This window comes from Hypanus sabinus, chromosome 5, assembly GCF_030144855.1.
Source record: "Hypanus sabinus isolate sHypSab1 chromosome 5, sHypSab1.hap1, whole genome shotgun sequence".
Classification (NCBI taxonomy): Eukaryota; Metazoa; Chordata; class Chondrichthyes; order Myliobatiformes; family Dasyatidae; genus Hypanus; species Hypanus sabinus.
This window is the reverse complement of record NC_082710.1, coordinates 153925285-153953224: the sequence shown is the minus strand read 5'-3', so window position 1 is coordinate 153953224 and position 27940 is coordinate 153925285. Positions and strand designations below refer to the sequence as shown.

Genomic DNA, 27940 nt, shown 5'->3' with positions numbered 1-27940 from the left:
GGGAAAGTTTTGAATGGGGCCATGAGAAGTGTTTCTGCCAAAGGGTGGTGGGGATATGGAATGAGCTGCCAGAGGATGTGGTAAAGGCAGGTACAAGTACAATGTTTAAATGACGCATTTTAGATATTTACATAGTTACTGTACTTGGACAGGAAAGGAAAGGTTTATAGCACACAGTTACTTGGACAGGAAAGGAAAGGTTTATAGGGGAAATGGGATAAAGGCAGTAAATGGGACAAGCTCACATTAAACAAGTTGTACCTCTATCTGCTGCATTAATTCTGCGACAGCGTGGAACTTGGACAAGCAGAAAGCGTTACAGGCAAGGGTTCAGAGCCCATCTCAAGGTACAGTCTCCAACGTCTAGTGTGTTTCATACTCATTTATTGAATGCAAGGATTGAGGTTATTTGGTACAGATATCATTATCAGAACAATTACACATCAGAGATGGCAAAAATGACTATAGGTAACCCAGCCAATTGTATACATGATTCTAATACAGCTCCCTGCTGTAGGGCAATAAGACCAGTACTCCCCAATTACAGATCAAAGGACTGCAAATTTGAATTAAATAGATATCAATAATAATGCCAGCAGTGAGGAGTTTAACCTTTTGGGGCAGCACAGCCCAGTTTTACAGGGCAGATTGGGGTCAAATCTCCATGTGCTTTTCAGTTTTCTACCGCCCATACTTGTGACTAAATGCATCCCCCCCCCCCCCCCACTGCTTTCCCTCTATCCCACCCCTTGCCTCCTTCAAACTTCAGGCATGAGTTTCCATCAGAAATCACATCCATTGATTGAGCCTGGAAGACAGCTTCGTTATTAACCTGCTGGTGAAACAGCAGCTCAAGCTGATCTCACCAGTCCAACACACCAAATACCCACCCTAATCACATCTCACCAAATTCTCCTTAACACCCATCTACCTTGATTTGTGAAACCCACCACCCTTCCTCTACATCTATTATAATCTCACAAATACCCACAATGTCATATTTTCATCTACCTTGATCAACAAGATTCCCATCAGCCTGAGGAATTGCCTACTATCTCCAGCCTCCCAATAGCCCTCACTCCTATCCTGACCCATACATTTCCCACATAACTGTACAGAGGGCAAGGGAAGGTCATAGTCAGGAGCCCTCTTCAGGTCTGATCTAAGGGGATGACCTATGGCTGTACCCCTTGTGGGTAGATCTCTCCGAGCATCGGGGTGAGTGGCAAACCCTCCCATTCATGATGAGATGCCCGTGCTGACACCAGGCTCAGAGGAACCAGTTCCTCAAGATGAAAGCTCCTTCCGATCTAATCCTCCCCAGAACCATCAGTTCACGCGATTCAGAAGGAGCCTTCAACATCAAGGAAACCTGGAACCTCTGAAATGAAACACCATGTACATAAAGCACCACATGCAATCTTCCCTGCTCTGGTGACACAATCCATTTGGCCAGGCACGAGAGGATTGGGTGTTGAAGGGTTTGGTTGGCAGTGGGCTTGGGTCGGAAGCCAAGTTCCCTTCTTGCAGTTCGCTTGGTCGCCACCAGGTGCCACCCTGGTGTCAGTACTGCAGAAATAACACACAAAATTAACCAGAGAAATAAACGGCATTGGGTTTGCAAAGCCCCATCTGCATCTTACTTCAGCAGATGGAAGATTTTGGGATGGGTTGGGGATAGGGTTTGCTTGCAATCACAGTGCTGGCCAAGGGGTAGAGAACGCAGCCACCTTTCTTCTGAGCAAAGGAACAAGTCCTATACTAACATAACTGAACCACACACACTGTCAGACCAGCTCCACCAACAGAATGGACAGGGGCGAGTTCTTCCACGAGCAACCCCCTGCCCCAACCAGAACCTAAGCTGGCCCAACGCTGGAGCCCAAGCTCTTGCCCAAAAAGAAAATCAGCAATGTAAGACAAGTAATCAACCACAGTACAAACAAAAGGCTGGAGAACTTGGTCCACTACAGAGTCAGCCACAAGTCATCGTAAAACCAGAATTGTTACCAAGAGGCAGTGAAACACCATTGGCTGAGAAAGGTCCTAGTGTTCAGGTTATTAACTCACCCAGGTGTACACACGTGCATACGCAGACACACAGAAGCAAAAAGAGGCACGCGCAATCTACAAACGAACTGGTATGCAGGCACTCAGTCACACGTGTGCCACACTGAAACAGATGTGAACCTGCAGATGCAGATATACACACCGTCATTGAAATGCACGAATATAAAAACACACACACACAGACAGTTATCTGTGTACATACTATATATGAAAAGCATAAAAAGTTGTATGTATGCGCACGCACACACACAATGGATTTGGAAAGATCTGAATTGCAACAAAGCATGGTTCCTCACCACCAATCCCACTCCAACACTTACACATTAATACACATACTTCGTATAAAAAAAAACTCTTAAGTACATTCAATGCCTGAGCGTTAAAAAAATCCTCGGGACAGATGGGCTTTGAGGTTCTGTAGCCCTCTGGCCTGGATGGTCGCTGTAGATTATACCTCCTCTTGCCCAACACTCACTCCCTGTCCAATGACTACAACCCCACCACCACCACCCTCATACACAGACCAGGGAAGGAGAGGAGGAGGAGAGGCCCTACTCGTACTCAGCGATGAGCACCATCATGAAGACGCCGACCAGCAAGGCCGCAACCTCCAGCAGCGACTGGGCCGGCCGGGAGTCCTCCAGAAGCTCCGGGATGACGGAGACGGTGGCGATGTAGATGAAGCCGCCGGCGGTGAAGGGCAGGATCCAGAGGGTGGCGGCTTCACCAATGCCCTCAGCCAGCAGCGAGCAGGCTGTACCTGCCAGTGCACCCAAAGCAGTCACCAACTGCAGAGCCATAGCCTGTAACACAGAGAGAGAGAGGTAGAGTCAGCGCTCTCTCCCTAACAAGCCTAGACACTTCTTTTTCCCTCTCCTCACTGTCTTAAGTTAGTAAGTTATGTGTGATTTATTTTAAAAGTGACAAACTGCAGCACGCTATTGTGCAGAGGGATTTGGGAGGGCTAGGTTGCAGGTACAACAGGCTGCTAAGGAAACAAATGGAATATTGGCCTTCAATGAGTACCACATCATAAAAACAGGCCGTTCAGCCCACCTAGTCTGTGTCAACCTGTTCTTCTGCCTAGTCGCGTCTACCTGTACTGGGATGACAGCCTTCCATTCCTCTCCCACCCACGTCCCTATCCAACCTTCTCTTAAAGGGTGACATTGGCAGCACAGTAGGGTAGTGGTTAGCCCCATCACTCTACAGTGCCAGCTGCAAGACTGGGGTTCGATTCCTGTCACAGTGTGTAAGGAGTTTGTATGTGGGCTTCCTCCGGGTGCTTCAGCTTCTCCCCCACATCCCAAGAACCTACGATTACGGTCAGTGAATTGAGGGCATGCTACGTTGGTGCCGGAAGGGTGATGACCCTTGCAGACTGCTCAGCCATCACCACATCTCACTGAATGTACATGCAACAAGAAAGTTAATCTCTTCAATCTCAATTGAACCACTTCCCCGGCAGCTCATTCCACACTCACATCACCCTCTGAGTGAAGAAGTGCCCCTTCAAAATTGCCATAAATTTTTCAACTTGCACCCTCGTTCTCGTCTCAGTCCAGCTGCGGGGAAACGCCTGCATACATTCACCCCATCCATACCCCGGAATTTTGTATACATCAATAACAACTCCCTTCATTCCACTGGGAGTAAACAGTCAATGTTTCAAGCTGAGCCCCAAAGAAGGGTCTCAGCCTGAGATGTCAACTGCATACTCTTTTCCATAGATGCTGCCTGGCCAGCCGAGTTCCTCCAGCATTTTGTGCAACACAGTCACGGTATTGCTGAGGGTAGCAATTAGTGTTGTGCTGGTTGGTTCAGCAACCTGTTGGGGTGGGGCTTTAGGCTCCTGGACCTCCTGCCTGATGGCAGCTGGGAGAAGGGGGCATGGCAAGCTGCCTGTGATGATGTAGCATTGTCCCTGTACCTCACTGTGCTCGTCCACACAACAATAAACAACCTGACGCCTATCTCACCCTCACTCAGCTGGAGTCCAGACTCTCAGCTAGAGCTGGGGTTGGCAGAACCAAAGGCAAGTTTTTGAGTGGCCTGGGAAACTGGCAGAGCAGAGAGTAAAATAAGCAAGACCTACAAGTATTTCCTGACAGGGGAAACAAATGGAAAAGAGGCAAGACTTGTAAAACTGTAGATGCTGGAGATTTGAATGCAGGAACAAAAAAAATGAAAGTGAATTGATTTTAACTTCTTTAAAAATTAGGAAATATAAGCCATCAGTTTACAATGAGGGTTAAGGAGCTTTAACCTGAGGGGCAAGTTTTGTTGTCCAGATTTGCTCATACTGGAAAGTGGAGGTGATGCAATTACTACATTTAAGGGGCATTTCAATACGACCCTAATGCGGGCAAAAGGGCAAAATAATTGGATGGACGTGTTGGACCCTTTCTGTGCCATACAGCTTTATGGCTAATTACAAGAAAAAAAATACCAAAACCGCAGATGCTGGAAATATAAAATAAACAAACAGGAAATGCTGGAATCAGGCAGCCTCTGAAACAATTAACGGTTCAGCTCCAAGTTCCCTGGTCAGGTTCAGAGTCAGCAGAGTATTTTCTAAACAGTACACGACTGGAAGTCCAAGAGACCTAGAGGCTCACAGATGTAATTAAAAAGCAAGCACAGGAAATGAAGGGGTATGTGGGAATGAAGCTGTGCAGACGGGAGCTAGACTGCAGACACACAAGGTTCTGTGTAGACCTCACCTGGAACACCGTGAGCAGTTATGATCACATTAGGCTTCGAGGGGCGAACACAATGTGGTTAAGTCAGGTGGGGAGATGAGGGAAAACACAGAACAGCACAGGAACAGGCCCTTCAGCCCACCATGGCTGTACCGACCGTGGTGCTAATTTATTATACTACGCCTGATCTTAGCCAAAAGGCCCAGAAGCGATAACGCAATCGTATCCTGCCAGCAGCTGCCACCTATACCTCCATGGGCCTGAATCTGAAACGTCACTAGTGTATATGCTTCCACCGCCTCCCCTGGCAGTGCATTCTACATCGTGTGGAAAAAATCACGCTTCACAAATCTCCTTTACACTTTCCCTCCTCTCACCTCGAAGCCATGCCATCTAGTATTTGAGATTTCCATCCTGGGAGGAAGACTGTCTAGCAATGCCTCTCAATCTTATAAACCTCTGTCAGGTCTCCTCTGCCACTTCAGAGGAAACAGCCCAAGGCTGTCCAGACTCTCCATCCAGGCAGTCCTGGTGAAACCCCTCGGCACCTAGAGCACACAATACTCCAGACGTGGCCAAAGCGGCCGAGATCGGGAGAGGCAGACCAAGGCAGGGTGGCAAAAGGATGTCTGAACGCCGGTGCCCTGAACGCGCTTTCCCATAGACAGACAGAAGACGAGAGGACCGAGCCCTTCCCCGACCCCAACCCACTGACCTTGTGCTTGCTGCAGCCAGACTGCACCAGGATGGCGAAATCGCCCACCTCGTGGGGCACCTCGTGCAGCAGGATAGTGATGGTGGTGACCACTCCCACCCCAGGACCGGCCAGGAAGGAGGCACCAATGGCCAGTCCGTCCGTGAAGTTGTGCGTAAAGTCTGCCGCCAAGTTCAGGTAGCCCGACACCTTGATGTCTGAAGGAGGGAGGAGGGAGTTCGGTCAGTCAGGGGAGGAAGTGGTGAAGAGATGGTCTGTGTGAGTGTGGTAAGCGGGAGAAAGTAACAGGAGGGAAAGAGGGGGAGAGTGGTCAGTGTTGCATGTGAGTGAGGATGAAGATACAGGGAAGGGCAGGGCGAGAGGCGGAGGGGACGCGGCGGGGCGAGAGGCGGAGGGGACGCGGCGGGGCGAGAGGCGGAGGGGACGGAAGGAGGAGTGCTCCATCTCCCACCCTATACTCACCGCTGCTCGGAGCCTTGGGTTCAGCCTTGGCAGCTGGTTTCTCGGGCTTCCTTTGCCGAACACCACCTTTCGGCTCCCCTTGCTTGTGGTCCTCAACCCGCTCCTCCTCCTCCTCCGAGCTCTCCTTTCTCTTGGCAGGGGCTGCGGATGTGAGGCAGGTCAGTCCTGGGCTTGGCACTCTCTCCCAACCAGCAAAATCACCACCACACCTTCCCAATGTGAACAACCGGACAAAGAGTCCGAAAGGCTCCCTCCACACTGAACCATCATACACTCCCGGGGTCAGACCCGGAGTGAAGCTCCCTCCACACTGAACCATCACACACTCCCAGGGTCAGACCCGGAGTGAAGCTCCCTCCACACTGAACCATCACGCTCTCCCAGGGTCAGACCCGGAGTGAAGCTCCCTCCACACTGAACCTTTACACACTCCCAGGGTCAGACCCAGAGTGAAGCTCCCTCCACACTGAACCATCACACACTCCCAGGGTCAGACCCGGAGTGAGGCTCCCTCCACACTGAATCATCACACACTCCCAGGGTCAGACCAGGAGTGAAGCTCCCTCCACACTGAACCATCACACAGTCCCAGGGTCAGACCCGGAGTGAAGCTCCCTCCACACTGAACCATCACGCTCTCCCAGGGTCAGACCCGGAGTGAAGCTCCCTCCACACTGAACCTTTACACACTCCCAGGGTCAGACCCAGAGTGAAGCTCCCTCCACACTGAACCATCACACACTCTCAGGGTCAGACCCGGAGTGAGGCTCCCTCCACACTGAATCATCACACACTTCCAGGATCAGACCCAGAGTGAAGCTCCCTCCACACTGAACTATCACACTCTCCCAGGGTCAGACCCAGAGTGAAGCTCCCTCCACACTGAACCATCACACAGTCCCAGCGTCAGAACCGGAGTGAAGCTCCCTCCATACTGTCGCATCACACACTCCCAGGGTCAGACCCGGAGTGAAGCTCCCTCCACACTGAACCATCACACAGTCCCAGGGTCAGACCCAGAGTGAAGCTCCCTCCAGACTGAATCATCACACACTCCCAGGGTCAGACCCGGAGTGAAGCTCCTTCCACACTGAACCATCACACACTCCCAGGATCAGACCCAGAGTGAAGCTCCCTCCACACTGAACCATCACACTCTCCCAGGGTCAGACCCGGAGTGAAGCTCCCTCCACACTGAATCATCACACACTCCCAGTGTCAGACCCGGAGTGAAGCTCCCTCCACACTGAATCATCACACACTCCCAGGGTCAGACCCGGAGTGAAGCTCCCTCCACACTGAACCATCACACACTTCCAGGATCAGACCCAGAGTGAAGCTCCCTCCACACTGAACCATCACACAGTCCCAGGGTCAGACCCGGAGTGAAGCTCCCTCCACACTGAACCATCACGCACTCCCAGGGTCAGACCCGGAGTGAAGCTCCCTCCACACTGAATCATCACACACTCCCAGGGTCAGACCCGAAGCTCCCTCCACACTGAACCATCACACAGTCCCAGGGTCAGAACCGGAGTGAAGCTCCTTCCACACTGAATCATCACACACTCCCAGGGTCAGACCCAGAGTGAAGCTCCCTCCACACTGTCGCATCACACACTCCCAGTGTCAGACCCGGAGTGAAGCTCCCTCCACACTGAACCATCACACAGTCCCAGGGTCAGACCCGGTGTGAAGCTCCCTCCACAGAACCATCGCACACTCCCAGGGTCAGACCCAGAGTGAGGCTCCCTCCACACTGAATCATCACACACTCTCAGGGTCAGACCCGAGTGAAGCTCCCTCCACACTGAATCATCACACACTCCCAGGGTCAGAACCGGAGTGAAGCTCCCTCCACACTGTTGCATCACACACTTCCAGGGTCAGACACGGAGTGAAGCTCCCTCCACACTGAACCATCACACAGTCGCAGGGTCAGACCCAGAGTGAAGCTCCCTCCACACTGAACCATCACACACTCCCAGGGTCAGACCCGGAGTGAAGCTCCTTCCACACTGAATCATCACACACTCCCAGGGTCAGACCCAGAGTGAAGCTCCTTCCACACTGCCCCATTTTAACAGTTTTCAGACACCGAGTACTGCTCCCCCTGCACTGTCCTATCACACACTCCCAATATCAGACACAGAGAGAAGTCCCCTCTACAGTGTTCTATCAAACAGTCCTGAGGGCAACCACAGACTGAAGTTCTCTCTGCACCACCCGATCACACGCTGCTGGAGTCAGACAGAGAGTGAAATACCCTCCACGCTGTCCCATCAGACACAGAGTGAAATACCCTCCATGCTGTCCCATCAGACACAGAGTGAAATACCCTCCACACTGTCCCATCAGACACAGAGTGAAATACCCTCCACGCTGTCCCATCCGACACAGAGTATATCTCACCCTGTACTGCCCTAGTGCACAGTCAAACCTGCACCCTGGTTACACCCAGGCCTCCAAACCCACCTCCATTCCCTCAGCTCTGGTCCTTTCACCATTGCACCTTGGCACCACATTGACACACAGAAACTATCTTCCCCCTCCGGTGAAGGAGAGTAAGCCAATGTTTCGTATCAATAATCTTTTCTCAGCAACTTCAAAACACTTCCAGGTGGTAAGAACCCCTGGTGGGGGGTGTGGATGACAGGGGTGGTGTGGGGACTGAGAGAACAGCAGTCCCTTCACCATCCCAACTTCGACTGTGCTGTACCCAAACCCCACCCAGTGCTCAACAACCTGATCCTTGGCCCCACGGATGCTGCTAGATTTCACATGCATCCAATTTTACCTCAGGCTTGCAGCGTCTGCAGGACCTGGCCCTCCATTTTCGGAGATATTTCTAATCTCGGCACGGTTTCTCCTTCCTCCCCACCACCGACAGTACCAGAGGGCAAAGCGCTCTAACGCACCATGACTGTGACTGTGACTGTGTCCGCCTTTCATGTGCCTCACAAACTTCTCCACCACCAGGAAGGCAACTATTCCGGTTAGGACCCAGAGACCCACAGACATCACATGCGAATGGTCGTGACCTGCAGGAGAGACAGGAGCAGAGTGAATAACACTGCACTGTGGGACAGGAGAAAGGGGCAAATACTGGGATACTCACCCTTTCCCAGGCTGGTGGGGGGGGGTTGGTGGATTTGCAAAAAAAATATGCCAATGGGAACAGAGAGGCTGATCCGGTCCTGCAGGGAGGGGTGATGGGGGAACGCACCTTCTACAGGCTGCTCTTGCACACTTGTCACTTCATTGTCCTCACCTGCTACCAGGATACATCATGACAGTCTGTCTTACGATCAGACGGCCAGTGAGGTCCCCAGTAGAAGTCTCTTTATGCGGGGATTTTTCCCCTCTACATTGGGGATCTGGGATGGAGGGGGTTGCGTAGGGCAATACCGTGCAACAGATTTCTGAGCCGGTTTACTGACGCCCTGCCCAGGTATACCATTATATATGGAGTGTGTGAGGCTGCAGTCCCTGTCTGAGTTTCTGAAGCAGCTGCTCCTCAAGTCCAGGCTGCATTTCAGCCCCACTTTCCTAATCTACAGTCATTCAGTACGGGGGGGCAGGGGAGTTACTGGGGAACAGGTCACTCGGGGGGGGGGGGGGAGCCTGCTGGTAGGGTTTCTCCTAGGCATGGCCAAAATGGCCGCTTGCAGGTCTAGAGTTGAAGGTTCTGCCTGAGCTGACTTCCTGCCCCTCTTCCAGAGTTAGTTCGTGCTCAGGCGTCCTTGGAGAGGGAGACTGTGGAGGATATCCAGGAGTGGTGGGTCCCCCAGGGAATCAAGCATCTCCTAGATGTTAGTGACCATGTTTTAATTTGAAGCTATTAATAGTATTGTAAACCCTGAGTTTCGTATGTATTTTGCGTTGGAATGAAGTTTTGAATGTTTGCTTAAAACAAAAAGGACCGTATTCAGACAGCATCGCTGCAGGAAGGATGATACTGACTGGGGGGGCACAGCATCGAGGGAGCATCCAACTGAGGGAGTGTCATTCCGCAAGAGAGGCAGTACAGGGGAGTGGGGTGGGCGGTACTGTGGGAGGGGCAGTGTCATCAGTCAAGTGAAATGTAAAACCAAGGCCTGCTCTTTCTTCTCAAGATGGTTAGGATGTACCACAATTTGACAGCCACTTTCCATTGGATCAATATCAAATAAGAGGGATAACAAAGGATTACTGATGAATGAGATACCTTACATTATTACACATCATAAGACACTTTAACGACTTCACAATACATCTCACCTAGGACACCCTCAAATACACTGCAACGGGGGAGATGTTTCAGTAACGGTTACCAGGTAGAGCCACTGCCCCATAGTTCTGAGACCCAGGTTCTGGTGCTATCTGCGTGTGGAGTTGTTATGTTCTCACCATTGCCGCACGGATTTTGCCTGGGTGCTCCGGTTACTACAGATGGCTCATTCAGTGAGATTAGTAAATGAACCCAAGCAAGTAGGGAGGTGATGGGAGAATCAGATGGGCACACGAGGAGGAACAGCTCACAGGGAAAGGAGGGAGACAGATAAGATTGCTCAGAAGGTCAGCGCAGATCTGATGGGCTGAACAGTCTCGCATAAGTATCAGTTCAGAGGATCTATCCTAGGTCCAGCATGCAGCTGCCATTGGAAAGGCACAGCAATGCCTCGACCTTGTTAGAAGTTTGCGAAGATTCAGCACGTCATCTAAAACAGTGACAAACTTCTATAGGTTTGCAGCGGAGAGCATACTTACTGGCTGCATCAGGGCCCGCTACGGAAACGGGCCCTTGAACGGAAAAGCCTACAAAAAGTAGTGGATACAGTTCAGATAATCACGGGCAAGTCATTCTCCACCATTGAGCACATCTACAAGGAGCACTGCTGCAGGAAAGCAGCATCCACCTTTGAGGACCCCCACCATACTCTCTTCTCACCGCTGCCATCTGGAAGGTGGTAGAGGAGCCTCAGTTCCCACACCAGCAGGTTCACAAGCAGTTATTTCTCAAGCATTAAACTCTTGAATAAGAGGGGATAATTTCATTCAACGTCACTCACCCCTACACTGAACAGGTTCTACAATCTTTGGAATCACTTTCAAGGACTCTACAACTCATGTTCTCAATAATTACTGCTTCCTATTTTCTGTTTTTTTTCCTCAATTGTATTTGTGCAATCTGTTATCTTTTGCACACTTGTCTGTTTTCACTGCATGCAGTTTTTCATTGATCCTATTACACTTCTTTGTAATATCTCAGGGTATATGACGACATACAGTAGCAAGAAAAAGTTTGTGAACATTTACAATTGCCTGGTTTGCTGCATGAAATACTCATAAAATGTGGTCTGATAGTCATCTAGGTCACAATAATAGACAAACACAATCTGCCTAAACTAACAGACACACAAACAATTGTACTACTTCTTCACAATGTTGAGTACACCATTTAAACAATCACATAGTCTCGGCTCAAAAAAGTACGTGAACCTCTGAGGTAATGCCTTCTACAAAAGCTATATGGAGTTGGGTGTTCCAATCAATGAGATTGGAGTTGTGGGTTGCAGAGATGCCCAATTCCATAAATAAAACAATCAGGTTACTACAGAAACTGCTCTTCTCTATGTGCACCATGCCCCGATCAAGATAACTTTCAAAGGACCTTAGAAGAAGAATTGCAGAGATGCATGAAGCTGGAAAAGGCGACAACAGCACTTCTGAAGACCTGAATGTTCATCAGACCACAGTAAGAGAAATTGTCTGCAGATAGTGGAAATTCAGTACTGTTGCTACTCTCTCTTGGAATGGGAATCCTGCAAAGATCACACCAAGAGCACAACATGCAATGCTGAAGGTGGTGAACAAGGACCCAAGGGTAACAGCAAAATAGCTGCAGAAACCTTTAGAACTTACTAATGTCTTTGTTGATGTGTCTACTTTAAGAAAAACACTGAACAAGAATTGTGGTCATGTTCACCACAGAGGAAACCACTGCGCTCCCAAAACAAACATTGCTACACATCTCAAGCTTGCGACAGACCACCTGAATATTCCACAATGCTTCTGGGTCAATGTTCTGTGGATGGATAAGACAAAAGGTGAATTTTTTGGCAGAAATGCATACTGCCACATTTGGAGGAAAAAGGCACTCCACACCAATACCTCAACCTCATCTCAACTGTGAAGCATGGTGGAAGGAGCATCATGGTTTGGGGCTGGACAGCTTGTAATCATTGAGCGAACAATGAATTCAAAATTGTATCAGGACATTTTACAGAAGAATGTCAGTGTAGCAATCTATTACTTGAAGCTTAATAGAAGTGGGATGATGCAACAACGATCTGAAACACAAGAATAAATCAATAACAGAATGGTTTAAAAAGAAGAAAATTCATGTTTTGGAATGGCCAAGTCAGAATCCAGACCTTAACCAAGATACTGTGGCATGACCTAAAGAGGGCTGTTCATGCAAGGTATCCCGGGAATATTGATGAACTGAAACAGTTTTGTATGGAGGAATGGTCTAAAATTCCTCCTTGACATAATGCAAGTCTGATCAACAGCTATAGGAAATGTTTGGTGGAGGTTATTACTGCTAGAGGAGGTTCTACCAGCAATGAGATACAAGGGCTCACATTCTTTTCCAGCCTGGACTGTGAATGATGAAACAAAGTGTTCAATAAAGACATGAGAAGTACAATTGTTTGTATGTTATTAGCTTAGGCAGATTGTGTTTATCTATTACTGTGACTTAGATGAAGATCAGACCACGTTATGAATAATTAATTCAGAATACCAGGCAACTGCAAAGGGATCACAAACGTTTTCCTGCAGCTGTATGTACTTTAATGATAAATTTACTTAGAACTTTGAAAAATACACAAACCAGCAAGTCACAGAATGGAACAGGCAACAGGGCAGACAGTGGGTAACAACAAGAATGACAGTTAGTGAAGAGGGGTCAGATGGGGCAGGGAGGTCGGGGACCAGGGGGCGGGTAAAGTTCGGTCAGATACTGGCAAAACTTACCATAAGACGTAGCAGCAGAACTAGGCCATTCAGCCCAATGAGTCTGCTCCACTATTCTATCATGGCTGATTTATTACCCCTCGCAATCCCCTTCTCCACCCTTCTCCCTTTAACTGTTGATGTACTTACTAATCAAGAACCTATCAACCTCTGCTTATATAAATATACCCAGCGACTCGGCCTCCCCAACTGTCTGTAGCAATGAATTCCCGAGACTCATCAACCTCTGGCTAAAGGAATTCCTTCTCATCTGTTCTAAAGGGACGTCCCTGCATTCTGTGGTTGTACTCTCTCTCCCTGGACTCACCCACTATAGGAAATATTCTCTCCAAAAGCACTCTATCTAGGCCTTTCAATATTCAAATAGTTTCAATGAGATTTCCCATTCATTCTTCTCAACTCCAGTGACTATAGGTCCAGAGCTATCAAATAGTCCTTATATGTTAACCCTTTCATTCCGCAAATCATCCTTGTGAATCTCCTCTGGACCCTCTCCAATGCCCGCATATATTTTCTCTGATAAGGGCCCCAAACTTGCTGACAGTACGCCAAGTGCAGTCAATACTTCAAATGCATTATACAGCCTGGCATTGTCCTTTTAGTCTTCCTGAAATGAATGCATTTGCATTCCTCACCTTACCAACAACTCAACCTGCAAGTTAACCTTCAGGGAATCCCAGAAGAGGAATCGCAAGTCCCTTTAAACCTCTGATTTCAGAATCTTTTCTCCTTTTAGAAAACAGTCTACGGCTTCACTTCTTTGGCCAAAATGCACGGCCATACACTTCCCTGCGCTGTATTCCATTGGCGACTTTTTTTACCTATTCTCCCAATCCTTCTGCTGACTCCCTACTTCCTCAACACTATATGCCCCTCCACCTACCTTTGTATCATTTGCAGACTTGGCCACAAAGCCATCACTTCCACCATCCATAACATTGACACTGGGGGTGGGTGAAATCGCAGACGGTGAGGAAAGGAGGATCATTTGGGGTAAAAGGTGGGGGGGGAATGGATGAGGGCGAGAGTGTACAATGGAGGGAGGAAGAGGGCAAGAGGGAAACAAATCACAAAACTTCACTTCCATCTGCCGCTCACAGCACCGAGGCCCTGCTCCTACCTCCATGGGAGTGGCCGTGACTACTATCCAACTCTTCTGCCCCAGTATGGGAGTGGTCAGGGGTCGACTGATGGGAATGAGGTTCTGTGGGAAACATAAAGCGTGGTAAGTGAATGATCCCGTGCACCAAACCCTCCCCTATCCGGCCAACCCACACACAGTGCAACCAATGCCCAACCCCTCACCCTCAATACCCCACAAAGGTCAATTCATCTCCCCACCAATCCCTCCCCTCTCCACCCAACCTACCCACATTTAACCACCCCCTTTTCACTTTCAATCCCCCGCCTAGGGTCAAACTTGTATTCAAAAATCACCCAAACTCCAAACTCACTATATCTACTTCACACAATGTCCTCAACCCCATCCTTTCCTGAACCAACTCCCACCAAGATCACCTCATCTCCAACACCAACCTCTCCAGTCCAATCTGCCACCCCTCCTCCCACCCAAGGTCACCCCAACACCACCAGCTCCTGCTCCGTAACCCACCATATCCCATTTCATCCAAGGTCACTCCATTCCCAACACCACAAATGCTTCCCCCGCCAGCATCCATCCAACACAACCCAGCCATTTCCCTCTAATCTTCTACAAAGATCACCTTAAACTCACACTACCAATCCCTTCCCTTGCCCCTCCACCTCCCACCCAAGGTCACCTGAAACCCAACACCACCAATCCCTTCCCTTGCCCCTCCACCTCCCACCCAAGGTCACCTGAAACCCAACACCACCAATCCCTTCCCTTGCCCCTCCACCTCCCACCCAAGGTCACCTGAAACCCAACACCACCAATCCCTTCCCTTGCCCCTCCACCTCCCACCCAAGGTCACCTTAAACCCAACACCACCAATCCCTTCCCTTGCCCCTCCACCTCCCACCCAAGGTCACCTGAAACCCAACACCACCAATCCTTTCCCTTGCCCCTCCACCTCCCACCCAAGGTCACCTGAAACCCAACACCACCAATCCCTTCCCTTGCCCCTCCACCTCCCACCCAAGGTCACCTGAAACCCAACACCACCAATCCCTTCCCTTGCCCCTCCACCTCCCACCCAAGGTCACCTGAAACCCAACACCACCAATCCCTTCCCTTGCCCCTCCACCTCCCACCCAAGGTCACCTTAAACCCAACACCACCAATCCCTTCCCTTGCCCCTCCACCTCCCACCCAAGGTCACCTTAAACCCAACACCACCAATCCCTTCCCTTGCCCCTCCACCTCCCACCCAAGGTCACCTGAAACCCAACACCACCAATCCCTTCCCTTGCCCCTCCACCTCCCACCCAAGGTCACCTGAAACCCAACACCACCAATCCCTTCCCTTGCCCCTCCACCTCCCACCCAAGGTCACCACATCCTGCACACCACCAATCCCTTCCCTTGCCCCTCCACCTCCCACCCAAGGTCACCTGAAACCCAACACCACCAATCCCTTCCCTTGCCCCTCCACCTCCCACCCAAGGTCACCTGAAACCCAACACCACCAATCCCTTCCCTTGCCCCTCCACCTCCCACCCAAGGTCACCTTAAACCCAACACCACCAATCCCTTCCCTTGCCCCTCCACCTCCCACCCAAGGTCACCACATCCTGCACACCACAGGTGCTTCCCCACCCATCACACCTGCTGGAAAAATTCAACCTCTCCAACACCTTTCCTCATCGAGACCCTCCGCCAACACTCGAAGCTGCTTCACCAGCCCTGCCACCGCGAGCCCCCGCCACAGCGACCCTGACCCAGCCCAACGATGCCTCACCCAGTGCGTGAGGGATGAGGTGGAGGAAGGCATCCCCCAGCAGGCCTCCCGAGGCGAAGCTCAGCAGCACCTTGAGCAGGTTCTTGTGCTTGGAGGCATTGGACTCGACAGGGATGAAGAAGAGGATGAGGAAGGGGACGCCGCTGATCAGCAGGGTGGCTCCAATGGCCTGTGGGGTACAGAGAGACTCCGGCATTACAACAGGCTGCGTCTTTTCTCCACTGGCTCTCAACCATGGGTCAGGAGCTAGCCACAGGGCCACCCCAGGGCAAAGGATCAAACCCCATTACCAGCACAGGTTGGAACTGTCTATGCAGGGTGCTGAAGGTATGGAAGGGGCAGGGGAGCACTCGTGTGGGAGTGGCAAAGGAGGGTGCACTGAGCCGCGGAGGGCGTGATGGGACCGTGTAGAGGGAGCTTCAGTCTGTGCCTGACACTGGGTCAGGCTGGTAATGGAGGGAGCACTAATCTTTGGGAGGCGCCATGGAGGGGTGCCGCCCCCTGGAGGGGTAACAGAGGGGGTGATGCAACTGGACTGCATATGGGAACATGGCTCACTGAGGAAATGTCACTGTCAGGACAAACTGTGGCAGTGCAGTTAGATGAAAAACTACCAACACTCTTCTAGGACTGGACGATACTTGTTGAGCTGCTCACCATAACACCATTAATGCTCGGGATAGTGTCTCTGAACTCAAACATTGTACTTCCCGCAGAGACAGTGGGAGTGGCTCATTCCCACACTGTGGGACCAGGCTCAAACTGAAGGGAGAGGAGTTGTATATGTACTGCTCTACGAGATCACACACTGTGACATCATGCGTGTATTCTGCACTGAGGTCATAGACGTGGTGATGTCACATGCATCGTGCAACGCAAGTTCACAGGCACAGTGATGTCATAGTCAGAACGCAACAGTACAGTTGGTAGGACATGCATTTAAGGTGAGAGGGTAAAGTTTAAAGGTCATGTACAGAGCAAGTTTATTTTTAAACAACACAAGGGGTAGATGCCTTAAAGCGGTCGGTCGGAGGCTGTGACGGATGCTGATACAAGGTTGTTAGACACGTGAACAGACAGAGAATGAAGCGACATAAATCACATGCAGGTAGAGGAGACTCCGTTTAGTGCGACACCATGTTCACTACAAGACACTGTAGACCAGTCTGTGATAGATACGGGCAAACCAGGTCGGCAATTTGGTCGAGCGGGGACAAAGGGCCTGTTTCCGTACTGTATGACTCTAAGACGCTGACCTGTGTCCACAGCTCCACGGGTTTGCTCTCCTCCTTCCCAGATTTCAGCTTCTCCTGCTCTGCATCCACCTTCCAGCGGTTCTTCCCCTGGGAATGGGTGGGATGATCATCGGGGTAGGAGTGGCCAGTGAGCTTGTCTCCGTGAGAGTGGCCATGGTGGTCATGAGAGTGGCCATGGTGGTCATGAGAGTGGCCGTGGTGGCTGTGGGAGTGGCCGTGATGCTCTTCTCCGTGAGAGTGGCCGTGATGGCTGTGGGAGTGGCCATGGGAATGGGAATGGCCGTGACCCTCCGCCAGATGCAGGACCAGCCCACACAAGAGGCAAGCAAGGAGGACGCTGGGACGCTGCCACCTCCGGGACACAGACATGGCCCTCTCTGTCAATGCACCACGATCCAGACAAACACTGCAAGGCAAAGAGTAGGAGTCAAGCACATGAGATACGGGATGCAGCAAACCCTCCCGGGATCCACCATGGCTCTGGGGATCCAGCACACTGCGGGTGCGTGCTCCTTCCTGAAACCAGTCAGCGGTGGTTCCCATCCAATCTCAGGTTAGTATCATTCAGAAAGACATTTTGAATAACTACAGGCAGTCCCCGGGTTACGCACGAGTTCCGTTCCTGAGTCCGTCTTTAAGTCGGATTTGTACATAAGTCGGAACAAGTACATCCGGTATTATTTAGTGTCAGTTTGTCAAACATTTGTCTTAGTATATAGTATATATTTTACCTTTCTATGCATATAAAACACTTAAGAAACGTATGTATTCCAATAAATAAACCACTGCGTTGCTTAGTAATAATTGTAGCTTTCATCAGGGCAGGGCATTTCACATGCTCCATTATTCTCACTTTATCCGTTATCCTTTAAAATTGTTCTGATCGTTGACTGACGATAGCCTAACGCTTTTCCAATGGCCAATGGCGTGTCACATCTTTCCAAACGCTTTGTTATTTCCACTTTATTTTCAAATCGCGATCACTTCCTGTCAATAGAACAGAAACACTACGGGCAGCGGGTCCCAAGCTCCGCCGGCTCCAGAGGTCCACTGGGTCCTAAGGACCACCGCACTGAGACAGGCCAAATGGGACAAGTGGGGGCTGTGCTGGGTTTGGGTATTTGATCCTCCACAATATTCCATGTGGGAATTTAAACTGGAGGTGGCAGTGTTTTTTTCACAAGACTGAGTTGTGAGTTCGACATCAACCCAGCACGATTGGTACAGCAGTCACCGGATCCACATCAACCCAGCACGGACGGTACGGGAGTCACTGGATCGACATCAACCCAGCACGATTGGTACAGGAGTCACCGGATCCACATCAACCCAGCACGATTGGTACAGGAGTCACCGGATCCACATCAACCCAGCACGATTGGTACAGGAGTCACCGGATCCACATCAACCCAGCACGATTGGTACAGGAGTCACCGGATCCACATCAACCCAGCACGAATGGTACAGCAGTCACCGGATCCACATCAACCCAGCACGATTGGTACAGCAGTCACCGGATCCACATCAACCCAGCACGGACGGTACGGGAGTCACTGGATCGACATCAACCCGGCAAGGGAGCGGTCTGTCACTGGATCAAACTCACTGATCTCACTGTGCCACCAGCCGACTGGAATGGAGGGAGGGGGCTGGGTCAGGGTGAATCTTACTAAGAAAAATTTAAGCCAAATACAAAGTTAAACAGTGTCAATGGCAACAGTGGCGTACAGCGTTGTGATCCGACTGAAAATGGCGGACGACGTTGCGATCTGACTTAAAATGGCGGACAGCGTTCTCCTTCCTCAGTTCGTAAGTACGAGTTGTCCGTGAGTCGGACGATTGTAACTCAAGGAATACCTGTACATGGATAGGAAGGGGTTTAGAGGGATATGGACCAAATACAGGCAAAGGGGACCAGCTCGGTGAGCACTGTGGTCAGCGTGGATGGAATATAACAATAAGAGATGTGGTGGATGCTTCCTACAACTGTCCAGTCCAGAACCAGGGGCAACTCTCAGAATATGAGACAGCAACTCGTCACTGAGATGAGGGGGGCACTGAGAAAAACAAGGATGAGATGGCAGCGCGATCAGACGAAGCAGCCTCTCTGGGTCCAAACAAAGGTGTAACTGTCAGTCCTTAATGTCTTCTTTTAATGGTCACAAAACACCGCTGTATATTAAAAACCGAGCACGGCAAGTCTACCCCGCAGGCAATTGCTCGATAGATGTGGAGATGAACTTGTTCCAGCCTGCTGGAAGGTGTCAAAGGAGGCACGTGATTCAACAAACGGTGAAAAGGATTGGCTTGGGTATTTTTATTGTGACTCCAAGACTCCGTTGGACATTGATGAAGAATTCTGCAAGTCCGACACACTGGTTCATTGGCAAGACCAACAGTGGGGAAGCAGTGTGGCTTCGGTCGTTACATGGGCCAGGCCCCAATACTGCAGGACCGCCTGTTACAGCCTCCCAGGAGAGGAGACTCCAGGGCTGCCGGTGTGATGCTGGGTTGGCAGCTGGCTTCCCCATGCCCCCCCAATCCGTGCTGCCCTCCAGTGTTCGCTCCTGGGAGGACAAGCTGCACTTGCCTGAGATGAGGAACTGCTTTGGTTATACTTGCAAAAATGTGGCTCGAGGACAACATCCATGTACCATCAACCTACGGGCCATGACGTTCTGGGACTTGGCCTATATTATTATTAATTTCTAACAGTTTTTGTACCTGTATGTTTTTCTGCTATCAGAATTATATGTGCTGCAGGTACTACGTAGGTACGACAGCTGGCACTATGCTTGCACCTTGGCCCTAGATGGACACTGTTTCACTGGAATGTGTTCATGTACACGGTTTAATGAAAATTAAACGTGAACTTGTATTTCTTCAGATGGGTGTTGGTGAATTCTCTACCCAAGGGACTCAGTGCTCGGGATCCAACATCCAGGGATTTGATCTCATGAAGCTACTGCATTCTGCTCTTGCAGAAGGGGGGGATTTGGCGTAGTGGTAATTACCCCTGGATCAGTACTCCAGAGACCCAGTCATACGCTGGGGAAATGAGTTTGAATCCTACCATGGCAGATGATGAATTTGCATTCAATAAAAATATCTGAAGACCATGAAATCATGTCGTAAAAACCCATCTGGTTCATTAATGTCCTTTAGAGGACGAATTATTTAGGGGTCCTTAGCTGATCTGGCCTATACGTGACTCCAGACCCACAGTCATGTGGCTGGCTCGTAAATGCCCTCTGGAATGGCCTAGCAAGCCATTCAGTTGTACCCAACAGCTGAAAAGAAAATAATAAGGAACGTACGCAGACGGACAAACCGGCATTGACCTGCGCACTGGAAACGACAACGGCAAAGCTAGCCCTGTTGACCCTGCAAAGTCCCCCTTACCGTGAGACAGCCTCCCAGCTTTGGAGGCAACAGCCTGACATAGTGGTACTGACAGAATTGGACCTTACAGTTAACATTCCGGACCCCGCCATCACCATTCCCCGGTACGCACTGCCTCACTGGCAGGACAGATCCAGCAGAGCTGGTGGCACAGTGATGTACAGTAGAGAGGGAGTTGCCCTGGCAACTCTCAACATCGACTCTAGACCCCAAGAAGTCTCATGGCACCAGGTTAAACATGGGCAAGGAAACCTCCTGCTGATTACCACGTACCGTCCCCCCCTCAGCTGATGAATCAGTACTTCTCCACGTTGAGCAGCACTTGGAGGAGGCAAAGGCACAGAATGTACTCCGGGTGGGGGGTTCAATGTCCATCACCAAGCGTGGCTCGGTGATACCACCACAGACCGAGCTGGCTGGGTCCTACTGGACACGGCTACCAGACTGGGACTGCAGAGGGTGGTGAGGGAAAAACACAGCTGACCTCACTCTCACCAACCTGCCTGCCGCGGAAACATCTGTTCTCAGTTAAATTGAACAAAACCCCTGTTTGCAAGACTCATTGTGAGCAAAGAGTTGGGGCTGGATATTTTTTTACAAGGCACTATTTACACGAAAGCAGCATCCATCAGATCCAGGCCATGCCCTCTTCTCACTGCTACCAATGGGCGGGAGTTACAGAGGCCTAAAGTCCCACACAATCAGGAACAATTATTACCCCACAACCAGCAGGCTCCTGAGCGTTCACAGATAACTTCTTTCACCACACCTCTGAACCGACTCTACGACCTACAGGCTCACTTTCGTGAACACTTTACAACTCATTTTCAGTATTTGCAGTCTGCCTTCTTTTGCGCAGTGGTTACCAGAATTTGTCTATTTATGTATAGGTTTTCGTAAAATTCTGCTGTCTTTCGTTTCTTCTGGTAAATACCTGCAAGAAAAGTAATCTCAAGGTAGTATATGGCAACATTTACATACTTAGATAATAAATTTATTTCGAACTTTGAATACATGAAAACCAGGTTTAATATCACCAGCACGCTGGGAACTTTGTTTTGCGGCAGCTCCACAATGCAATACGTAATAATAAAAACTACAGACTACAATCAGTATAAATGAAAAAGCAAATTAAATGCAGAGAGAGACGATATACTGAGGAAGTGTTCATGTTGTTTTGTGACCACAGAACGGTGCAACACAAGAAATCACTACAAGTTACAATTTAAAAACTAAAATAAATACATAATGAACAGTGCGGTCGGACTTGCCCCGGATGGTGAGGCTCCTCAATATGGACCCTGTCTTCTTGAGGCACTGCGTTTTGAAGGTGTCGATGGTGGTGGAGGGGATATCATACAGACATTTGTGTAACCCAGGGACCCAGCTGTATCCAACACTGCAAAAATCTGTGTAGTTTGTCCGTTCACCCTGTGATTGTGTGGGTTTCCTCCCGCGGTCTAAAGGTGGGTTAACTGGTCATTGTCAAGTCCTGTGATGGGGCTAGGTTTAACTGGGTGGACTGCTGGGTGGCATGGCTCGTTGGGTCGGAAGGATCTGGTCCGCACTGTATCTCTAACTAAAATAAACAAACTGCAGCAAGACGTTCTTGCTCCTGCGCTCGAAACTTCACACAATAAACCCCAGTATCGCATCATTTTCACAGCTTGCTGCACCTGCCTGTAAGTGTCTTCTGCATTTCGATATCATACCTATCTCAACCACTTCCTCTGGCAGCTTGTTCCAGATACCAACTGTTCTCCGTGTGAAGCTGTCCCTCGGGGCCCTTTTCAACCTTACCCTGGGAAATTGAGGGCGTAGGTCAAAAGGTATTCACCTCATCTCTACCCCTCAATATTTTATACACTTCTATAAAGTCATCCCCCAGTCTTCTTCGCTCCCAATCCACCCAGCCTCCCCCGCCCCCATAACTGTGGCCCTCAGGTACAAGCAGATCCCTGCACTTTTTCTGACAGTGGCCTCTCTCTTAACAACAGACTCTGGCATTTACTGTCAGGTGGTAGTTCCGGTCTGTTGTTCGCCCTTTACGTGGGTTCATACTGCAGACCGACCGGCTGTTTCAACCCACCTCATCCATGCTGACTCTGATAGCTATGTAGCTATTAGATCCAAGTCCCTCTTTAACATACTTGTTCCCTCCTCCACCACTTCACTTGGCAGCTCATTACACGCACCCACCACCCTCAGTGTGGAAAACCTACCCCTCGAGATACCCCCTCACCTTAAACCTCTGCCCTCTAGCTCCAGACTCCCCGATTGTGGGGAAAAGACCATCTACCATATCGATGCAGGTCACCCCTCAGCCCCCTTCATTCCAGTGACTAATAAGGTTACATTCACCACACCTCCAGTATTCAAAACCATAAGACATATGGCGGAATCAGGCCATCCGGCCCAACGAGTCTGCTCCGCAACCATCCCTTGTTCTATAGAACTTAGGAAGGTGACAGCCATGGCCATGGTTTCCTGGTTCTGTGAGCTCTTGTTCCCAGAACACCAGCATCGAAGGGGAGCTGCTGGGCACACAGGAGAGAATAAATTGTGGAGATTCAGTGAGGCAAGAGGAAAGGGATGGTTCTGCAGAAAGCTGGTACGGATCTGATGGACTGAATGGCCACACCTTGGGAAAAATAATTAAGCAAATCAGGTTCTGAGAAATCAAGGCAGTGACTGATAATCGAGAGGCAAGAGATGTGTTTGGTGGAATCTAGAGCAACACACTAGTTGGTCAGCATCTGTGGGGGAAATGGGCAGTCATTGTTTCGGGTCAAGACCCTTCCTCTGGAAAAGAAATGGCCCTCGTCTGACACCTCCCAGTCTCTATTGCTATACTCACCCACCTGCCTCCAGCTGCCCATCATCCCTGAATCTGTGGAATTGTGGACTCGGGGTTTATCATGTATTGCACTGTACTGTTGCCGCTAAATTAACAGATTTCATGACATATGCCGGTGATGTTAAACCTGATTCTGACTCTGATACAGTAACATTCAGAACTGCAGTCAGAATGATGTTCAGCTTAAGGATTCTTGGAGCTCTGGTTACCAATAATAAGCCAGTTCCCCCAGGATCTCCCTACTCCATCACAATTCAAATCAGTGGAGGTGTGGCCAGTGAATAAACACCCCCAACATTCACACATTAATGTGCCAGACAGAATCCATTCCAGTGAGGTGAGGAAATGGGATTGAAAAGATGATTGTATCATGGCCTGGTAAAGCTCAGGAGCAGAAAGAGTGGGGAATGCAGCCCAGTTCATCACAGGCAAAACCCTCCCATCATGGAATACATTTATAAGGAGCATTGCCCAAAGAAAGCAGCATCCATCATCAAGGATACCCAATCCGCCACCCCCCCCCCCCCCCCCATCTATGTCATGTTCCTTTCTCGCTTCTACCATCAGGCAAGAGGTACAGAGCCTTAACTCCTACACCAGCAGGTTCAAGAACAGTTATTACCCTAGAGCCACCAGGCTCCTGAACCAGCAGCTCAGCTTCACTCCCTCAATGCTGAACAACCTATAGTCTCACTTTCAAGGACTCTACAATTCAGTATTACTTATTTACAATTTGTCTTCTTTTGCATATTGGTTGTTTATAGTTTTCATAAATCCATTTGTATTTCTTTATTTTCCTGTAAGCACCTGCAAGAAAACTTCTCAAGGTAGTATATACTTTAAAATTTACTGTTACTGTCTTTTTTAAATGCATCTTTTACAATTGCAAGACCTTCTTTAAGAACGTAAAGTACTGCAGGATTCCCCCATCGACAAGTTACTCACTGGCAGAGAAACTGAAGGAGCTGAAAGTGTGCAGTCTATTAGCAAGTGATTGTTGTAGTCACTTTTCTTGTGATGGCAAGACACTGTTGGACATCGTTAATATGGAATGCTGAAATTTCAGATAATTGGTCTATTGGCAAGTGGACAGCAGGACAGCTGTGTGGCCTCAGTTGTAGCAAGGACTAGGCCTCAAGCCGGGGTGTCACCTGCTTGCAGCTGCCCAGGAGAGAGGCGGAGTCGGTATACTCCACCAGTGTGGCGCGGTGAACATGCTGCCATCAGTGCTGCCCTCTAGTGTTCACTTGGCAGAAGACAAGCTATATGGTGTTTGCAGACTGCTGTGACATTGATGAACTCAGTCTCGGACAATTTTTTGTGTGTATGACTGTACTTCACTGCTGTCTTTTATCGGTACGTACTCTGTGTGGCTATTACTGTGTATGACTACTAGCACTCTGCTTTGTAGCTTGGCCCCGGAGTAACACCGTTTCGCTTGACAGCATTCATGGATGGTTGACTGACAATTAAACTTGAAGTTGAGATTTCTCCAGGGATTCACTGGCTGAATCGGTGTCGTCTATCATATAGCAGAGAAGGCAACATATTAAAGCAAAAAAAGGAGAGACCAGGATTTAGGTAGCACCCTGCACAGCCTTGGTCAGCAATTAAGTGTATTTGAAGTGAAGTGATAGATGCAATTTGGCCTGTGCAACCCAAACAAGCAGATGACAAACAGCAGGTGACCTGGTTCACTGATACAGATTGCTGAAGATATACTGGACATGGACCTGGGAATAATTCTGCTGCTCTTCTACAAAGAACAGAGGGGTCCTCATCTGTCCGTGAGGACAAGGCTTTGTTAAAGTACAGCAGGGAAACTAGCCCTTCAACCCATCGAATCCACATCAACCACTTATGCCAATGCCATTTTATTCTCGCCTCATTCCCATCGACTCTGCCCCAGGAGACCGAGGAGGTTTGGCTTGTCAGCAGATGTGCTGTTGAAAGTAGACTGGAATGGCGATCCGAATGCGCAGGAATGTAAGGGGCTTCAGACAGTCGTGAACCCAGCCCAATACACCACAGACACATCCCTCCCCACCACTGGAATCATATACAGGAGGCATTGCCCAAGAAGGCAAAATCCAAAGACCACGCCATCTCCTTCACAGCATCTTCTTGCTGCTACCATCAGACACGAGGTATAGAATCCTCAGGTCCCACACCAGCAGGTTCAAAACCAGCGACTTCCTTTCATCCATTCACTTTGTGAAACAACCTGCACAACCCTAATCACTACTTCAGTATAGCAACACTATGACTTTTTTCTTAATTCTCATTCTTTTCCTTCTTGTATAATTTATGCTCAATTTACGTGCTGTGCCTCTAATGTGATGTGTCTGGACTGCTGTTGTAAGCAAGACTTTCATTGCAACTGTGCATATGGTTATTACCTCAAACTGGATTCTCTCTTCTCTATCAGCCAACTACACAGCAGGGACAACGTACAGTTAATCTACTGACCCTGACCTGTAGGAGGAAACTGAGCACCCTGTGGAGAACAAAGTGGTCACAGGAATATGTACCAGCTGGCAACACAATTGCCTCAGTCCCATTACCCCACTTAATTCCCCCTAACCATGGCATCAATGAATTTACCCTGACTTATCGTATTTTACTGTAGAAGAATTTTGTCGCCAATTTACTGTGAGAGACGTTACTCTGTTAGGGAACAGAAATAAAGACAGTCCTCAGTATAAGATTTAAAATGTGATCAGAGGGAGCCATTGTCTTACAACTCCGCCAAAATCAGGTTACATCATAAATTTATACAGCAAACATTGCAGGACACAGAAGCAAAGCCAGGAATCTCTATAGCTGGAGCAGGCCACGGTCTCAGTTCAGTGCAGAGCTGAGTAAACATCACGGAGCAGTGAACAGAACCAGCCCATCCCTCGCCTCTGGTACTGACACCCCGATCTGCCCCGGCGCATGAATCGTCCAAACGTCGGGTTATTCCTCACTCTCAGGACAGCTCTGGGGCCGACTCCGCCACCACGATTCAGCCCGCACCCGACCTTTCCATTTCAGCCAAGCACTTAAAATCAATCAGATACCGGGACCTTCCTCACTCCCGCCTCCGCCATGCCTCTCCATTGTTAACAGTGATCGTTATTAATAAGGTGTTTAGTAAGTTTCTTTGTTTTGTATTTTGCCGCTGATGGGTAGTCGCTGGGCAGCGCCAATGCCATCTCAACCCAGCATCTCGATACGACCTACAGCCCTGTGAGAGACTGAACATCTCCAACAAATGATACCAACGGTTGGGCACCTCTCCAGCAGTTCACACTCATGTCAGCTGAGATTTGTATGCTTTCTGGGTTAGGCATGAAGCTCCTCTACCTCACGGTGAGCTTTACCAGGGGTGCATGTTTGGGACTTGCAGGGAGCTATACAAATGCAAGTCCTTGTTCTTTTGTTTGAACTTGTAACTTCCAAAGTCTACAGGTGTGGAGAGTTACGGTTGGGATGCAGGTAGATGGAGGGAAGGTTGAAAATGTGGACAGTACAGATTAGAGGGGCCAAAAGGCCAGTTCTGTGCTGTCGTGCACTATGATTGCAAATTCAAACGAAATTCAGGCATGTGCATGCATCAGGTGGCCCGTTTTGATGTATACTCAGCTTGCTGGCTTCTGTACATTAGAAAAAAAGCAAGAGTGCAAAGCTCCCACGCTGCCAGACCTGTGGGTATGGCAAAAGTTGCAAATCACAAGCCAGCTTCTCAACAAATTTTCCGGCATTATGTAAAACGTTTGCCCTAAAAAAAATCCCACACCTTCTGGACCACAGGCAAAATACCTCAGGCGGAATATTAAATAACTCAGTGGAGGTGGGGTGGGGGGGCTGGTAAGTTGCTGCGGCAGGCAGTTTGCCAATTGCTGATAAACTTGACTTCGCTCCAAAATCCTCCAATCTCAGCACTGTATTGGCGAGTGGCGGGGGGAGAGTAAAACACTGAGGCACGGAATGATCCCAGTGCCTGTACCAGTGCAACCAACGTCCGAAACTCTACACCAATGCAAACTCCCTTAAGACCCTGCACCAATGCAGCAGCACTCCCAAGACTCTGCACCAGTGCGGCCAACCCCCAAGACCCCCCACAAGGACTTGCATCATGCAACCAACACCCCCCATACCCTTCACAAGAACCTACCCCAGTGTTGCCAACCCTTCAAGACACTGCATCTGTACAACCACCCCCATCCAAGACCCTGTAAAAGTACAGCGACCCCCTTCCGACCCTACACCAGTGCAGCCACTGGCCCCCGAGGAATGTTGCGGGCGGGTGCAGTTAAGGGTGCAAACAGAACTTTTAAGTGTCCTCCTTGTTCTCGCCGCCGACCAAAGCCCCTTACCTGAAACAGACGTGGCACTGCCGCCGGAGAGTCAGAAGCCCGGCGCTGTTAAGATACCGCGAGACGCCGGCCGCGTGTGACGTCGCGAGAAGAGAGGAGGCTCCGTGTCACGTCACCCGCCCCGCACCATCATTCCTCACCACCCTCGGCCAGGTCCTGCGAGTCCACCCCGCACCAATACGACCAGCCACTGGAACCTTCCTCCAAGCTCCG

General features: G+C 49.7%; 1 protein-coding gene across 2 annotated transcripts; it reads right to left on the bottom strand.

The window, feature by feature from the left end:
• Positions 1 to 367: 367 nt before the first annotated feature.
• On the bottom strand, positions 368 to 27940 carry LOC132394476 (zinc transporter Slc39a7-like). 2 transcript variants are annotated; one of them, XM_059970682.1, is made up of 8 exons: positions 27728 to 27940; positions 17108 to 17513; positions 15852 to 16020; positions 14090 to 14173; positions 8868 to 8990; positions 5950 to 6090; positions 5488 to 5684; positions 368 to 2873 (listed from the first exon to the last, which is right to left on the bottom strand). In XM_059970682.1, exons 2-8 carry the CDS (start codon positions 17474 to 17476, stop codon positions 2622 to 2624), a joined length of 1335 nt encoding a protein of 444 aa, XP_059826665.1. In that variant the 5' UTR covers positions 17477 to 17513; positions 27728 to 27940; the 3' UTR covers positions 368 to 2621. The 2 variants fall into 2 exon arrangements, with proteins under 2 accessions (XP_059826665.1, XP_059826666.1); XM_059970683.1 differs by lacking the exon at positions 27728 to 27940 and adding an exon at positions 21228 to 21368.